The sequence below is a fragment of the Equus przewalskii genome, chromosome 1 (genome assembly GCF_037783145.1).
Source record: "Equus przewalskii isolate Varuska chromosome 1, EquPr2, whole genome shotgun sequence".
Classification (NCBI taxonomy): Eukaryota; Metazoa; Chordata; class Mammalia; order Perissodactyla; family Equidae; genus Equus; species Equus przewalskii.
Genome location: NC_091831.1, coordinates 27,709,272 through 27,726,119, shown reverse-complemented (window position 1 = coordinate 27,726,119; position 16,848 = coordinate 27,709,272). Strand labels below are relative to the sequence as shown.

General features: G+C 52.9%; 1 protein-coding gene across 3 annotated transcripts; it reads left to right on the top strand.

Moving 5' to 3' along the window:
* Window positions 1-3,635: 3,635 nt before the first annotated feature.
* MFSD13A (major facilitator superfamily domain containing 13A) lies at window positions 3,636-16,313 on the top strand. Of its 3 annotated transcripts, XM_070557613.1 has the most exons (10): window positions 3,636-3,756; window positions 10,614-10,856; window positions 11,320-11,402; window positions 11,995-12,447; window positions 12,580-12,703; window positions 13,344-13,440; window positions 13,993-14,164; window positions 14,238-14,431; window positions 15,123-15,193; window positions 15,485-16,313. In XM_070557613.1, exons 2-10 carry the CDS (start codon window positions 10,689-10,691, stop codon window positions 15,512-15,514), a joined length of 1,392 nt encoding a protein of 463 aa, XP_070413714.1. In that variant the 5' UTR covers window positions 3,636-3,756; window positions 10,614-10,688; the 3' UTR covers window positions 15,515-16,313. The 3 variants fall into 3 exon arrangements, with proteins under 3 accessions (XP_070413714.1, XP_070413694.1, XP_070413703.1); XM_070557593.1 differs by lacking the exon at window positions 15,123-15,193; XM_070557602.1 differs by lacking the exons at window positions 3,636-3,756; window positions 11,320-11,402; window positions 15,123-15,193 and having other exon boundaries at window positions 10,522-10,856.
* Window positions 16,314-16,848: the final 535 nt, after the last annotated feature.

Genomic DNA, 16,848 nt, shown 5'->3' with positions numbered 1-16,848 from the left:
TGGCCAGTTTCTCCACCTGTTCCTGCTCTCCCAGGTGGATCTGGTCACACCTAGGTGGGAGGTGGGGAGGGTGTGAGACCAAGATGGAACCTGGGAGGGTGAGAAACCTGTATTTTCATATTGGACCCTACATGCTTGCTGAAGACCTTTGCTGGTCTGGGGAGGAAGTCTGGCAAAAAGAGAAAAATAAGGCCCAAGCTGTGAGTTTCTCCACATTAGTTCATCCTTGATTCTAGTTATAGTCCCCAGATTTTTGGGGTCCCACAGCTTATTCTCAGTAAAGTGATCCTGGGAGAGTTGGCTCTATTTTATCACTAATTAGTCAATGATTTAGGGCTAAACCAATCAGCACTGTCATCCCTCAGGCCGTTGTGATTGCTTTGGGGTAGCCATGTGACTCAATTTGGGCTAACGGGAGCCAAGCCCAGGACTTTGTTCTCTTGTTGGGTGGAGAGGGAAGTGCTCTTTTCCTCCAGGACAGAAGTCTGAAAGAAAGCATTCTGGGTTGAGAGGTGAAGGCCTGACTGAGCATGGAGCCACAGAAGAAGTGGAGCCAGGGGACAGAGAGAGAAATTGGGTCCTGATTACATCGTTTGAGTCCTGGACTTTAAAGTTACACGAACCAATAAATTCCTTTTTTGTTTAATCTAGCTTGAGTGGAGTCTTCTGTTGCTTGCATCCATGATACACCCCTGCATGTTTTTCTCTCAGCATTTTATTATGAAAAATTTCAAAATTCAGCAACCTGAGTTAATCAGAAGCTCAGTTGTGGGCAAAGTAGAGGATAGATTGGGGTGAGAGAGAGGCTGGAAGCCAGTCTTGGAGGAAGTTCTCACATTAACTCAGGAAAAGTGACAACCAAAACAGGTGCAGGGGATGGGAAAGAGGTGGGAGCAGATTCGCCTGGACTTGATCCCATATAACTGCCTGGATGGAGATGGTAGGATAGAGGCAGATGCACATGCTTTTGGCTTGGCTGCCTGGCAATCCTGGAAATTAAAAAACACTAGTGGGCAATTGGAAGTTAAGGGAGTGGTGAGTTCAGGTGGGGCATCTGGGGACCTGTCCAGCAAGCAGTTTTATATTCAGGCTGAAGGAGGGAGGGTGGTTAGTCATAAAGAGAAAAGTAGCAGGTGAAGTTACCAAAACACCTGCTACCCTTGGCCCATATCACACTGTCACCATGGCTGCCAGTTTGTTGGGTTCCACTTATTCCTTTTCATGGCAGCAATCTTGTTTCTGAAGTCCATTTTACCCCATATAGTCTATGGTCTGGAAAGTTTTAGTGAATAAATGAAAAGAGTATTGAAAATGGAAACTTGGGGGACCCTCCCTCCGTGTTTAGAAAGCCCTGGGAAAAAGTGACCCAGTGAAGGAGAGTGAAGAGGAGTGGTGGAACCTAGATCAGAGACGTCAGAAGCCAAGGGAAGAGAGAATTTCAAGGAGACAGAGTGCTTGTGGATTTATCTGTCCCATGATCCAGGGAGTCTGATACATCTCAAGAAGGCATGTGATATGTCCTTCAGTTGCACCCCATGTCCCCTCCCAGTTAGGTCTGTGCTTGGCAGCTGGGAAGGGAAATCAGAGATAATCACAAGGCCCGGCCCTGGTGCTGACATAAAAGGATAACTGGTTACACTGTCTGTAAAATCAGAGGGCTGAGGGACCTCAGAGTCTAACCATGGTGTATTAAGTTCAACATAGCCAAAATATTTCCTATTAGGTCACATCCATTCTGCCCCTTTGTAGCCCTCCCCGTTCCCCCATTCCCAACTGGACACCCAGGAAGGGCTAGGTAAAGACTTAGGGTTTGTTCTGAAATAAAGGCACATGCTGGCCAGAGATGGAAAGGCAGGGGGACCCCTTTAGTCAATCTACAGAGGCCCTAGTGTGCCAGACTCCATGCTGAATGGTGGGTTTACCTGCTGTCTATACTCACAGCCAGGAAAGTACAGATGTGGGTAAGGGGTAGGGATGGAGGAGAAATGGTGACCTTCCTTCTAGTCAGGAGAACTTTCTGGAGCAAGAAGGGTTCCTGCAATTGCTTGAAGTCTAGAAGAGAGGTGATGTGTGTGTGGCTTAGGGGGGACATAGGAAGTAAGAAAAGGGTCTGAAGGGGCAGGATTGGGGAGGAGGGAAATGAGATAGACTGTGGGAGATGGATGCTGGGGGCAAGGTTCATGGGATCCCTGGGGGCTCCCCAGGAACTGGTTGAACAGACTCTAGCTTCTGGGCTCTTGCATGGGCCATTTGCTGTGGGTGGGCCCTTTACCAGATTGTCAGGAAGGAGGAAGAGAACAATATTCTTTTTTTTTTTTTTTTGAGGAAGATTAGCCCTGAGCTAACACCTACTGCCAATCCTCCTCTTTTTCCTGAGGAAGACTGGCCATGAGCTAACATCCGTGCCCATCTTCCTCTACTTTATATGTGGGACGCCTGTGACAGCATGGCTTGACAGGCGCTGCATAGGTCCGCACCCAGGATCCGAACTGGCGAACCCTGGACCACTGAAGCGGAATGTGCGAACTTTAGCCACTACACCACCAGGCCAGCCCCGAGAACAATATTCTTGTTGACAATCAACAAAGGGGTAAGGGCCAAAAGTTCGAAAACCTCTTCCACCCGTTTCCCATTTAATGCCCACAAAATCCCTGTAAGGCATAAGACAGAGGCTCACAAAAGGAGGGACCCTTTAACAAAGAAGCAGTGGGGCTAGGGGACTGAGTCTCAGGTCCCCCAGAAGCCAAAGGCTATGCTCGTTCCCCTGCCTCCCAGGGGAGGGAAACAGCAGGTTTGGAGTGTGTCCTGTTTGATTGTCTGGAAACTAACAAGGTTTACAGGCCTGGGAGAAGACATGGGACATCCTCCACAGACTAGACTGAGCAAAACACAACTTTGAGGGCCTGGGCTGGGAGAGGAAGAGGAAAGACTCCTGTTCTGGGAGTCAGGAGAGCTGAGTTCCAGCTGTATGGGCCTCTTGCTTGTTGTGTGGAAGTCACTGAAACTCTCTGAGCCTCAGTTTCCTTATCTGTAAAATGAGGAAAATGGCACCGACCTCGAAGGGATGATGTGAGGACACAACAAGATCATAAGCACGTAGAGTGCTTCACACAGTACAGGGCACAGAGTAAAAGCTCCGTACTCCTTATATTTTACTATTACTATTATCAATACGAGGAGGTTGGGCTGCATGGTTGTTCTCTCAGGGTCTGGCGCCTCTGGCCTGAGCCCTGATGCCCACAGCTCACGCTTGGCCTGTCTACTCTTGAAGGACGCATAATTCAGCAACAGGGAGTCCCAGGTCGTGCCACTGCCATCTCCTTATCGGCCTCAGCAGTGTATCCAGTCAGACCACAAGGCTTGAAGGAAGGTGCCGAGCTCTCTTCGATCTCCGAATTAAGGAGGGACGGGGGAGCGGAACGGGGCGCTCAGAAAAAACTTGATTTGAACTGAAAGGACACTTCAGTCATTTCAGAGGGGGTTAGCCGGTCAGGAATCCAGGCAACCTACCCTCTTCTTGCTGGAGTCCACTGTCTCCTCTTGGTCCCTAAGGGCAAGAGCCCATGACAAACATGGCGGCGGCAGCCTCGGGCGTGGGCACCTGCCGGGCGGCGGTCCCGGAGCCGCGCGGAGCCAATCGCTGGGCGAGGGCGGAGGGAGAGGCTGGGGAAGCGGCCGGCGGCGTGTGCGCAGGCGCAGCGGCTCGCACTTGGCTCCTGGCGGCCGCGGAATTAAGCTTCGCCTGTCACGATTGCGGTGAGGGGCTGGCACGCGGCCGGGGCTGGGGGCAGGAGCGGGCCGGACCGGGGACCCGTCAGACACAAAGGACAGACCCGGGGGGCACAGGAATGCTGTCCGTTCTGGGAGTCCTGGGGCCTGTCTGCGGGGGTCCCTGAGGTGGTCAGGTTGTGGGTTGAGAGTCTGGGTGGGAGAAGCTTGGGCTCAAGGGGCGAGGGTGGAATCCTTGCAGAAGGGCTCCCTGGGGTTGGGGTCGCGGGAGGCTTCAGGTCGGGATCAAGTTCGTTAACATGATGGCTCTTAACCCTGGTGGCGTAGTAGAACCACTTGAGGAGCTTTAAAAGAACAACGATGATACTGGGCCCCACCCCTGCAAATTGCGATTTAATTGGTCAGGGGTGAGGCTTGGGCCTCGGTGTGATAATACCGGCAGCTTCTCAGGTGATCTTAAAGTGCACACGGGCTGAAGGACCACCACATGTTTCAGCGCCAGCTACTGAGTAAATCCCTCGTGGGGTGACCCCCGACTGCTCAGTGGCATGGGAGGGGCGGGCGGTCCTTGGGGGAAGTTGCTGAGCCGCCAGTACTGTTGTAGTAACCTGCCCAGGACGGGGAGGGAAAACGTCCCTCCTCCAATAAGGTGAAAGTCCGTTTCTTGCCTGAGGAGGAGGACGGGCCCTTTAGTAGTGGGGTGGAAGGTGGGCTGGACCCTGCTGTGGGGAGACTGGGTGGGGAGACAAGACTCCGGCTGTGAAACAGGAAACACAGCAGACAATTCAGAAGTCAGCTGCTTGTTGAGAAAAGGATACACCTAGTGTTTGTGTAGGGTAGTATACCTTTCAGCTGCATTTGATACCCCTGAGGACAGGCAGGGAGTGGAATTTTATCCTGCTTCAAAGACGTAGCAACAAACTTTCAGATGGCTACTTAGTGGTAAGATTCAGATCTGACCCAGGGTTCCCAACTCCAAATTATGCTTATTAGTAGCCTTTTCCCTCTGCTCTAACTGCGTCTCATACAGTCTTTAGTTCTTCTGAAAGGATTTGGAAGCAAACACCCACCCTCCTTCTGATGCCCCTCGCCCTGTATGGCATTTTTGGTTTCCTTCACCAAATCCATCAGCATTCCCCCCCCAACCCCCACCCCCGCCAAAGGTTGGCTTAGAAGTCAGAGAGATGCTATTTCCATCCCTTTCTAGTTCTTTATCTCCCAGTACCCTGATGGGGTGAAGAGGGGAGACTCTTGTGTGTTGTTTACAAGACCCTTCCTGATCTGGTGTCTTTCTACCTCCTTGTTCTGAGCTTTCTTACCATATTGTTTCTCTTTTCCTTAGCATAGTGCTGGGCACATGGTAAAAGGTTAATAAATGTTACTTTTTGTTATTATCACTATTCCTCTTTGTACACCTGTTGCCTTGCTGGACATGTTTTACTCGGCAGGGCACCTCAAGGTTCCCCAGGTTGCCTCTCTGTGACTCCCACAGCCAAGCAGAAGGCACTGCTGAGGGGCACAGTGGGATCTGGGGGTGACACTCCTCCTATGTCTACTGCTCTTCCCTAGGGTTGAGGGTGCCCATATTGGCCTTTTAGGGACAAATTGACCCAGCACCTACTGTGTGGTGAAGAAGCCTGGTGGAGGCAGGGAGCAGAAATTGGGGGCCAGTCTGACCTGGCCCTGTCATTATGGAGCTTGGGGGCTGGAGGAAGGCAAGGGAGGCATTTAGATGCTGATACAGGAGTCACGGGACCCGAAAAGGGGAGAGGACACCTGACTAGGTGTACTGGGGAAGGCTTGTGCCACTGAACTGGGCCTTGATTCATCAGGATTTGGTAAGATAGTGGTGGAGGGTGGGCATAGTGACGTAGAAATGCTGAGATTTTTTTAGTCAGAAACACCTGTTTTGAATCTTGGCTCCAGCACGTAATAGCTCTGTGGTTTTGGGCCAGTTATTTAAGCTGCAGAGCCTTGGTTTCTTCATTTATAAAATGAGGACGGAAATAGTAACGAGAGTTGTAAAGATTTCTGATGATGGATATAAAAGCCGGGAGTGTCCTAAATGCCTGAGAAATGGTATGTACAGTCGTGCGCCGCGTAATAACATTTCAGTCAATGACAGACCGCATATAAGACGGTGGTCCCATAAGATTAGTACCATATAGCCTAGGTGAGTAGTAGGCTGTGCCATCTAGTTCGTGTAAGTACACTCTATGTCGTTCCTACAGCGACAAAATTGCCTAACAACACATTTCTCAGAACATATCCCTGTCGTTAAGGGACGCATGACTGTAGTTACATCTAGGGTATTTTAGGTGGAAGGAACAGCATGAACAAAGGTGTAGAGGTAGCATTTAAAAAAGAATTTGAGGGAGGGCAGAATATACCAGCCGGTGAGAGGCGTCATTGTTGGATCCTGGAAAGAGAACTTCAATCATGGATTTGGCAGAAGGAGACACTGACTGGAACCCTTTAAAGATCGTGAAACCAAGCTTCAGAGACATGGGCAAGAATAATATTAATAGCTACTGTCTATTGAAGTTCTTCCATGTGCCAGGTACTATGCTTGCTGCTTTATATACCTTTTGCATTTCAGCCTCGCAGCACTCTCAGAGGTTGGCATTATTGTCCCCACTTGATGGATGAGGAGACTGAGGCCCAGGGAGGGAGTGGCTGGCTCAAGGCCACATAACTGGGACATACCAGCAGAGGGGCAGGGATAGGCTGTGGGGGCCTTCAGCAGGCTCTCCTGCAAGGTGTCAGGTTGGGGTGGAGCTGGTTACAGGTTACAGGATATCTCACCTAGGTTGTACAGCTAGGCTGGTGTGGGCTCCAAGCTGTTCCTGCCCAGGAGAGGCAGGGCTGTTCTCTGTTGAGGTGGATTGAGGGTGGGGAGGGCTAGTAGGAGAAGGTGTTTCCTGCTAGAGGAGCACAATCCGGAAGAGGAACCGCTGGAGTGCCCTGCACACTCCTCCACCAGCTCCCTCTCCCGGGCAGAGACTTACTTCGACAGCTGGCTTTGCCTGCAGCTCTGGTCTGTGGTCGGGGTTAGTCTCTGGCACTCCAGAACATCATATGTCTTCCTGCTCCTTGCAGGCCCTCTTCTTCTGACTTTCGTTTTCGTACCCTGTCATTTCTCTTGAACTGCTTTACCATGGGAAGGGGCAGGATATTCCCCTGCTCCTGCCTTGATCTAAGTGAGCCCAAGAAAAAGCCAGTTTCTGAACATCTTCCGTGTGATGGGCACAGTACTCTGGGCTTCCTGGACTTTAGTTTAATCCTTCATGCACCCCTGTAATGATAGGCCTTATTACCCCCATTTTACAGACACGTTAAGTGACTTGCCTGAGGTTATACTCAGTAGGAAGTGCAGTTGGATTTAAACCTAGGCCCTTCTGATAGCAAAAGTCATACCCTTTCCATTCTCACCACCCTTTGAGGTTTCCTTCTACTGTTGCCCCAGAGTGCAGGAAGCCAACTGTGGAAGCTGGGGACCTTGCCTGCAGGGTTCGCCTTCCACAGCAACCGGGGCTGGTCACTGGACATCTGGGTAGAGGGTGGGGAGGTGGGGGAGGGTGCTTCACTTCCTTGGCCAAAGGCTTCGGAGGTGAGGTGGGGGAGTTCTGAAAGGCCCTGGGGAATCAGAGAAAGTGACCTGGGTTAAGGATAGTAACAGAGGTGTACATTGTGTACATAATTAATCCCCGCCCCATCCTGTGTGGTGGGGATGGAAGGCCTGAGAGGTTTGATGGTAATAATGTCTAGAGTGCTCACCGCATTTACCGTGCCAAGAGCTTTAGAGTATCTTCTGTTGACGGCTAACAATAGCTTTAGGAAGGTTGGCCCCCCACTGCAGATCAAGAAACAGGCATAGAGAGGTTAAGCAAGTTGCTCCAGGTCTTCCAGGTAGTTCAATGGGAGAGTCAGGACTTCAGGACCTCCAGTGTGTCTTCTTTCCACTACATTACTTAGAAAGTGCCGAGGAAGCTTTAGGGTGACGGATCTGTTCGTGGTCTCAGTTGTGGTGATGGTTTCACAGGTGCATACATATGTTAAAACTGATGAGACTGCACACTTTGAATATGTGAAGATTATTGTATGTCAGTTATACCTCAATAAAGCTGTGAAAAAAGAGAAGCATTTTCCACTAAATGTTCCCTCGGGCTCAAGGGCCCCAGGGAGAGACCACCTGGCCGTCCTCCTGCTTTGGGGCAAGGTAGCATCACTGTGGCCCAGGGAAGATTCTCACAGACTTAATGGCTGGTTTCAGGTAGTTTTGTCCACTTCTCCTCTCGTTCTCCCACCACTAGGCATAGACTGGTCCAGGGGTGGGGGGTGGGGCTGCATACAGCTCTCTTGAGTGATTGCACTCAGCTTCCAGTGACCCTGGGAGATCCCAGTGAGATTCCCTCCTTATTCTCCCCTCAGAGCCTCTTTCTCTACCAGCCAGTCCCTCCCACAGCAAGAGTTGTCGAGTCAACCCATTCTCCCTGAGAGGGAGATAGAGGGCCAAGACCCAAGCCCTGTCCTCAAAGACCCCACAGTCAGGTTGGAGTGGGGGCAGGAGGCATCAGTGAGCACCTAAGGAGTGAGAGAAGGTCTGGACACAGCGCTGGCTCCTGAAGGATGAGTGACATTGGAGATGAGGAGATGGGGGGGGGGGGTGTTTCTGGTGGGAGGCGCTAGCAAGAACAAAGGCCTGGCCAGAGGAGAGGGTGGCTTGAAGACCCAAGGGAAGCTGGCCTAGACAGCCTGGGAGAGGCGGGATTGCAGAGGCTCTTGAAGGCTGGGCAGGGATGGGGACCCCTGGTGGGTGATGGGGCAAGGACAGGTCCTGTGGGTCATTACTCTTGTACTGGGGCTGAAGTTGGCTCTCCAAGCCCTGACCCTGATGGGAAACAGAAGTTTTGGCTCCGTGTGTGAGTGTGTGTGCACAGAAATGTAGATGAGGCCCATGGGCAGGCTTGGGTCACGAGGACTCGCAGAGGAACAGCCCCTGGAGATGTGTATGTTTCCTGGGCTGCTGTGACAAGTTACCACAAACCAGGTGGCTTAAAACAACCCAAATTTATTCTCTCATAGTTCTGGAGGGTAGAAGTCTGAAATCAAGACGTCTGCAGGGTCACGCTCCCTCCGGGGGCGCTGGGGGAGAAGCCTTCCTCACGTCTTCCTAGCTTCTTGTGGTTGCCTGCAATCCTTGGCGCTCCTTGACTTGTAGCTGCATCACTCCAGTTTCTGCCTTCGTCTTCACATGGCCGTCTTCTCTTTGTGTATGTCTGTCTCTTGTCCAAATTTCTGTTTCCTTATAAGGATACCAGCCATTGGATTAGGGCCCATCCTAATTCAGTCTGACCTCATCTTAACTTGGGTACATCTGTAAAGATCCTATTTCCAAATAAGGTCACAGTTACTGGTACTAGGGGTTAGGACTTGAACATATCTTTTTTGGAGACACAATTCAACTTGCAACAGGGAGTTTGAGAGAAGGAAGACCCCATAGCTTCCCTCTGGGGGTCAGATAAGCACACATGAGGTTATTTTTCTGAAAAGAGAACAGCAACTTTGAGTCTAAAATAAGAGACAGATAGACTTAATGCCCCGCTGCTCAGCGTGTGGTCATGGACCAGCAGTCTCGGTGTCACCTGGGACATCACCTGGATTAGAAATGCAGAATCTCAGATTCCTCCCCAGACCTACTGAGTCAAAATCTACATTTTGACAAAGTCCCCAGGTGACTTGAAAGCACATTACACTTTGAGAAGCGCTGCTCTAGTAAAAATCCGACTTTTATTTCCTTTCCCACTCATGGTCCGTCTAGCCTGCCAGGCTGTGCACGAGTCGGCCTGGTTGGAAGCCATGCACCCTTGCTGTCCTTTGTTCTCTCTTCATGTAACATGTTCTTGAGTTTCTGTCCCATGTGTGGAGGTCGCCCACGTGATTGCCCTTTCTGGAGAGCATTGGGCTTGCCGAGCCAGTCCCTTTGTTGCCTTCTTGGGCTGTGTCCAACTTTTTGCTCTTTATTAATGTTGCTGCCACGAACATCTCTCTACACGTTCCTTTGGGATTAGTTCCTTCAACTGGAATTTCTGGAATCAAAGTGTGTAAGCAGTTCTGGACTCTTATCGCATCTTATCATTGTTATAAACCTCTGGAACCTGACATCACAGCAGCTTTCTCCATTCCACCCAGCAGTTCACAGGAGCCCAGTTTGGGAGGTCAAGTGGCAGAAAAGGCTTTGGAGCCAGACAGGCCAGGGTTCCATCTGCTACTTTTCTGCTGTGTGACATTGGGCAAATTACTTAACATCTCTGAGCTTGGCGTTGCTCTCCTATAACACTGTAATAGTGCTATAAACTTTGTAGGGATTTTATAAAGATAATAATGACACCACCAACATCCATTTATTGAGCACTTTCTCTGAGTTGTCTTACTTAATCCTTGCATTCCTCTGCAGAGTAGTCATGATCGTCCCCTTTTCCCTCTTACAGAAGGGGAGACAGGCTTGGGTTAAGCAGCTTGCCTGAGGTTACACTGTAGGTACATCATGTGCCCAAGCCCAGGGTTGTTATGTCTGGACCGTTAAGGTTGGATAGTCTGGATGAAAGAAGATACTGAGCACACTGCCCAGCACACGACCTGGCTCAGCACTTGTTGGATGCCTGCCTTCCCTTCCCACGCCTTTATCAGCTTCCTTGGGTTGCTCCCGGGTGGTGGTATCTAGCCCAGCATTGTTTCAGCTCTGCGTCATTAATGATTCCCCAGCTTTGTTTTACGCACAAACTTTCTCCCAGTGGAAATGAGTTTTTAAATGACTCAGACATCTGGGGTTAGGAACAGAGCTGGCTCTGATCCCTGCAGCTAACTGGCTTCTTCTTCCCCAGAGACAAGGATGGCCAGACTGCCCATGGCCATGAGCACTCCTCAGTTCTCCCGGGGCTGAGGCTGGGCTGGCAGCCATGGGGCTGGGCAGGCCCCAGGCCTGGTTGTTGGGCCTGCCCACAGCCGTGGTCTATGGCTCCCTGGCCCTCTTCATCTCTGTCCTGCACAACGTGTTCCTGCTTTACTACGTGGACACCTTTGTCTCAGTGTACAAGATCAACAAAGCTGCCTTCTGGGTTGGAGAGGTAGGCCAGTGCTGGGGGGCCAGCCCAGGGGAGCTGGGCAGATTGCAGTACAGGGACCCCTGGTCAGGAGCATGGGGTGGGCCAGGTTGCCTACCAAGACTCAGCAAGAAAAGCTGGAGCTGGAAGCTTTGATGACTCCTCCTCAGTGGGGATTACACCAGCACCCCTGGCCACTGTCCTGTGAGCCAGGCACTGTTCTGTGTGTTCATATATGTAATAAAATATATTCACATATATTAATTTATCAGCTGGTTGCATTTACCAGCTGGGCCCTGGATGGGTGGGAGTTTGATTGGGGCAGTGGCTGGTAGAGGGGGTTTTAGCAGAGGGACTGACCTGAGCAAAGATTTGCAGGCAGGAAAGCTGGAGTCATCTTTGAGGGGTGGCGAGCAGGCTGGGGTAGGGAAAGGCCTGGAGAGGAGCTGCCCGGAGCCCACCTGCCCCGTCTCCCCTCTGCCTACAGACGGTGTTTCTCCTCTGGAACAGCCTCAATGACCCCCTCTTCGGCTGGCTGAGTGACCGTCAGTTCCTCAGCTCCCAGCCCCGGTTTGTGTCCTGGGGTTGGCTCATAACTGGTCCAGTCCCACCCCACCCTACCGCAGTGCTGGAGGACCCCTGCCTGTGTTTGGGTGGAGAAAAAAGGGAGACTATTTTCAGCTGTCGTCCAGGCTTCCTCCCTTCCCCAGGGTCAGGGCAGGCTGTGTCCGGGTTGGAGAAGTGGCCTGGACCAACTGTTGCTTTGCTCTCCTGGGGGAGAAATTCACCCCAGCTTGGCTTGTAGGGCACTCAGAACTGGGCACTGTACAGCAAACACCCTCTGCTGCTTCTGGCAGATTCTTTCACCCCATCCCTGCTTGGGTCCATCACTGCCCCTAGCACTGAGAAATGGGTATCCCCCACCCTTTGGCCATCAGCCCTGGCAGGCTGGCAAGGGAGCAGAGAAAAGAGTGTACCCAGTGGTGAGTTGTGCTTCCTAAGTTGGAGGCTGAGGACTCGGGGCTCAGTGGCGCCACCCTGTGAGAGTCTCACCCTGTGTGAGTCTCACACTCTGGGCCTCTGTCCTTCCTTTGGGGCAGGGGGAACTGGGGCCTGCCAAGGCTCTGAGGGCATCTCCCAACAGCCCTCCTCTCCCTGGCAGGTTGGGCACCGGGCTATCCTCGAGGGCCGTGGTGCTGGCACGGGTGCGGGCACTGGGCTGGCACGGGCCGCTGCTGGCACTGTCATTCCTGGCGTTCTGGGTGCCCTGGGCCCCAGCTGGCCTGCAGTTCTTGCTGTGCCTGTGCCTCTATGATGGCTTCCTGACGCTCGTGGACCTGCACCATCACGCCTTGCTGGCTGACCTGGCCCTCTCAGCCCACGACCGCACCCACCTCAACTTCTACTGCTCCCTCTTCAGTGCGGCTGGCTCCCTCTCTGTCTTTGCCTCCTATGCCTTCTGGGACAAAGAGGACTTCTCTTCTTTCCGCGTCTTCTGCGTGGCACTGGCCGCTGGCTCTGGGCTGGGCTTTGTGGGGGCCACACGGCTGCTGAAGCGGCGGGTTGAGGCAGCTGGCAGGGATCCAGGGTACCCAGCCCTGGCCGTGGATGGCAGGTGAGTAGTCAGCCCCAGCTCTCCAGGATCCCACCAGCACTCTACCTGGTGTGATTTCAATCCTGGGTCCCCTGATGGTGGCTGCCCTGTGGCCCAACTCTGGGCCATTCTTGACTCCCCTCTGCCCGGTAGCCTGTGTGGAGAGGAGCCACTTGCAGGCGGTGAGGAGGCGGGCAGCATCACCTTGGGCCAGTACCTCCGGCAGCTGGCACACCACCGGAACTTCCTGTGGTTCGTGGGCATGGACCTGGTACAGGTATGGGAGCAGTCCCCCCACTTTTCACCCCAACCCAGGATGGCTACAGTATGCCTCACTCAAGGGAACAGGCTCCTCAAAAACTGGGAAATCAATACTGGCCCTCGAGTGAGGACTGCTGGGTGATTTGATGTCAGGAACACAGGTTGGGTAGTTAGGACACTGGATTCTAGCACCATCTGAGCTCCTAACTCCCCGTGTGATCTTAGGCAGGTCTCAGTCTCTCTGGGCAGCCACATCCTCACCAGCAAAGTGGGGATATAAAAAAGAGATGCCCCTTTGGGGACTCTGTGACAATCTTTTTAAAACACCAAGTGCCACACCTAAAACACATGTAGTATGTAAGCTAGCCAAATTTAGAAGTAGATTGTTTTTATGTCATTAAGCTTCTTTTACTAAGGTGTTTTCAATAAAAATAAAAAACTTTTAATTTTTCTAATGACGATTTGATCATTCCTGCTAACTTTTAGCAAAATTAGATAAGCAACAGGAATTTGGTTTTAGGTTTTCTGGCATGTTGCATGTTGAGGGACATGGGGATAAAAGGCTGCTCTTGCTCCTGCTGCTCTCCCGTGGGCTTTCGCCCTGTTCCCGGCACCCCCCTTCCCTGCACCTCCTCACTGCTGCTGTTGGGTTGCAGGTCTTTCACTGCCATTTCAACAGCAACTTCTTCCCCCTCTTCCTGGAGCATCTGTTGTCAGACCACATCTCCCTCTCCATGGGCTCCTTCCTGTTGGGTGAGTGGGTGCCTCGGGCAGCCTAGAAGGACAGAGGCTTGCACCCCAAAACCCCTAGCCCAGCTGCAGGCACAGCCACCTCTCCAGCTGGGGCCCAGGTGGCAGAAGTTGCACCTCCGCAGCCCCCAGCTCTGTTTTCTGGAGGAAGGGACGGGAGCCTGTTATGGGTGTGAAGGGGTGGGGCTGCTCTCATGGTGGTCCTCTTGGTGATGGTGCCACCCAGAGGTAATGTGGTGCAGTGGCTGGTTAACAGTGAAGATTAAGTCTGACAGGCCCAAGTGTGCGTCTTGACTCTGCTTATTCACTGTGCGGCCTTTCGTGTTTCTATTTAATCTCTTTGGTCCTACATTTCTCGTCTGTAAAGTAGGGATAATAATGAGACTTACCTTAAAGCATTGTGAGGATTAAATAAAAGGACATGAAGCTCTTAGCACAGAGCCTGCACATGGTTAGTGTTCAATCAATGCAAACTCTGATTCTGAATCTTAAAGTGTGGGTGATAGTGGGAGCTGTGGCAGTGTCCCCTGACGAGGCTTCACCCCTTCTCTTCAGGCATCTCCTACGTCGCTCCCCATCTCAACAACCTCTACTTCCTGCCCCTGTGCCGGCGCTGGGGAGTCTACACTGTGGTGCGGGGGCTCTTCCTGCTCAAGCTGGGCCTGAGCCTGCTTATGCTGTTGGCTGGCCCCGACCGCCCTGGCCTGCTCTGCCTCTTCATTGCCAGGTATGCTTTGCCCTCCCTCACCCTCACCCCTCTGTCTCACCCCTTCATTCTGGCCCGCTCTCTCTGCTGGCAGCAACCGTGTCTTCACTGAGGGCACCTGTAAGCTGTTGACCTTGGTGGTCACCGACCTGGTGGACGAGGACCTGGTGCTGAACCACCGCAAGCAGGCGGCCTCCGCGCTTCTCTTTGGCATGGTGGCCCTGGTGACCAAGCCAGGCCAGACCTTCGCACCACTGCTGGGCACCTGGCTGCTGTGCTTCTACACAGGTGGGGCCTGGGGGCTGGCACGGGGTTCTCAAGGCTCCAGGGGGCACAGCTTACCTGGTACACCAGCTGGCAAGCCTGGGCTGTAGGTCCAGTAAGGGGAGAGAATAGCAACCAGCCGACAGAGGCTGGGCCTGGGCCGCCCCGGGCTGCCACCCCTCCTCTGCCTCTCCCCACATGGGGGAACTGGGTCTCTGATTCTTCCGTTCTTTCAATAGTTCATTCATTCATTCAACAAATAGGTCTAGAATACCTTCCCTGCCAGGTGCTGCTCTAGGTGCCTCTCAGGAGGTAACGATGAATAAGACAGACAAGATCTTTGCCATCATGGAGCTTATACTCTAGTTGGAGGAGGGGTTGCAATAAACAGCCAAACAAGAGAATAGCAGGTAGTGGTAAGTGCCATGGGAAAAATAGACCGTGTGACTGAGAAGCTACTTAGTGTAGTCCAGGAAGGTCTCTCCGAGGAGGTGACAGCAGGATATGAACTGAATGGCAAGGATTTGGTCTAGAGAGATCTCGGAATCCCAGACAGAGGGAGTGGCAAGTGTGAATGCCCGAGGTATCCGGAGTGGCTAGGGGATGAGGGCTCTGTAGATCAGGGCAGAGTTTGGATATTTCTCTGTGCAAACAGAAGCTATTGGGAGGGGTTTAGGCAGGGGAGTGGCATGGTCTGATTTGCGTTGTTTTGAAGTTCCCTCTGACTGCTGTATGGAGAATGGATTGCAGGAAGGCTGTAGCAGAGGCAGTGGAGGCTTGGAGCAGGTGGGGCCAGGGGTTGGGAAGAAGTATTTGGGTTTGGGTGTGTGTTGGAGTTGGGGGAGGTGAAGGATTGGCTGCTGGGGAGTGGTGAAGTTAACTGAGGAATCTAGTAAGACTTTGAGGTATTGGGTGGATGGTGGTGCGGTTCCCCGAGAAGGCAAGAGCAAGGAGAAGCAAGTTTGGGGGAGGAATCAAGAGTTGTGGTTTGGACGTGTACGTGCGACATTTGAGATGTGGCTCTGTGGACTTTGGAGGAGACCAGGGCTGACTGTATTCTTCATGCTCTCATCCTAGGTCATGATCTCTTCCACCAGCCCCCACTGACCCCTGTGGGGAGTGCCCAGCCCTGGCCAGAGCCCCCGGCCCCGCCCCCAGCGCAGGCCCCGACACTCCGCCAGGGCTGCTTCTACCTGCTGGTGCTGGTGCCCATCACCTGTGCTCTGCTGCAGCTGTTCACCTGGTCCCAGTTCACGCTGCATGGGAGGCGCCTGCATATGGTCAAAGCCCAGCGCCAGAACCTGTCACGGGCCCAAACCCTGGACGTTAAGACGGTGTGAGAGGTGTGGCAAGGCCAGCCTGCTAAGGACACTGCCTGCAGCCCCGGGCAGGAGCCGCTTTTGCCAGCCTAGCGTCCTGCTCCTCCGCCTTCCTGGGGTGCTGCCTGGAACACCGATAACATGGGAGCTTCTGGGACTGAGCCAGCAGTGTCACTGAGGTCTAAGTTCCTGCTTCGCTCTCTGGCCCAGCTTGGGCAAGGGCTGGGCTCTGTGTGCTCAGGGACCTGCTTCTCCCTATGGGGCAGGAAGAAGAAGAGGACCAAGAAGGGGTGGGGCTGCCCTGTGGTCACATGGGGTGGCTGTGGGGCGTGGAGGCTTCTCCCACTACCTGGCTGGGGCTGGCTCTCCGCGTGGGCTCAGGAACCACTTTCACCCAGTCAGGGAAAGCTGACTCTAAGTCCCCCCTGCCCCCTCCTGCCACCCTTCCACTGGTTTCTCTCAGAGTTCTCTGCTTCAGTTGTGCCTGAAGTAGCATGCCCCACTGTGGCAGGGCTCCCCCACCCCTACCTGGCCTCTAAAAGAGGTTCATTTCATAGACTGATTAAAGTCAGCCATTTCTATTCCCATTCCTGAGGTCTGTGCTGTGTGTGGGAGTGGTGGGTTGGGGAACAGGATTCTTCACTTAATCAGAAAAGCACCCTGAGAACATTTTCCCAAGGATGAGTGGCAGCCACCTGCATCAGATTCACTGAGGTAGCAGGGAGTGTGTGCAGACCCATAGCTGTGTGGGCACTGGGGAGCGAAAACTTGGGCCATAGCCCCAGTGCGTTTCCCGTGTACCACTGCTGGACATGGTGAGCAAGGAAGAGTGGCCGCTTGTCCTCAGCTTGGAGTCATTGGGGAGCTTTCAAAATGGCTGATGTCTGAGTTCTGTTCCCCAAGATTCTGATTTCCTGGGTCTGGGGTATGGCCTGGGCACTGGGGTTTAGGAAAGCTCTGGGGATTTTAGCCTGCAGCTGGGACTGAGAGCCTCTGCTCCAGGCCATGTTTCTCAGCCTCAGCACTGAGACATGTGGAGCCGCGTAGTTCCTTGTTGTAGGTATTTAGCAGTATCCCTGGCCTCTGCCTACTGGATGCCAGCAGCATCTCCCCTGCAAGTTG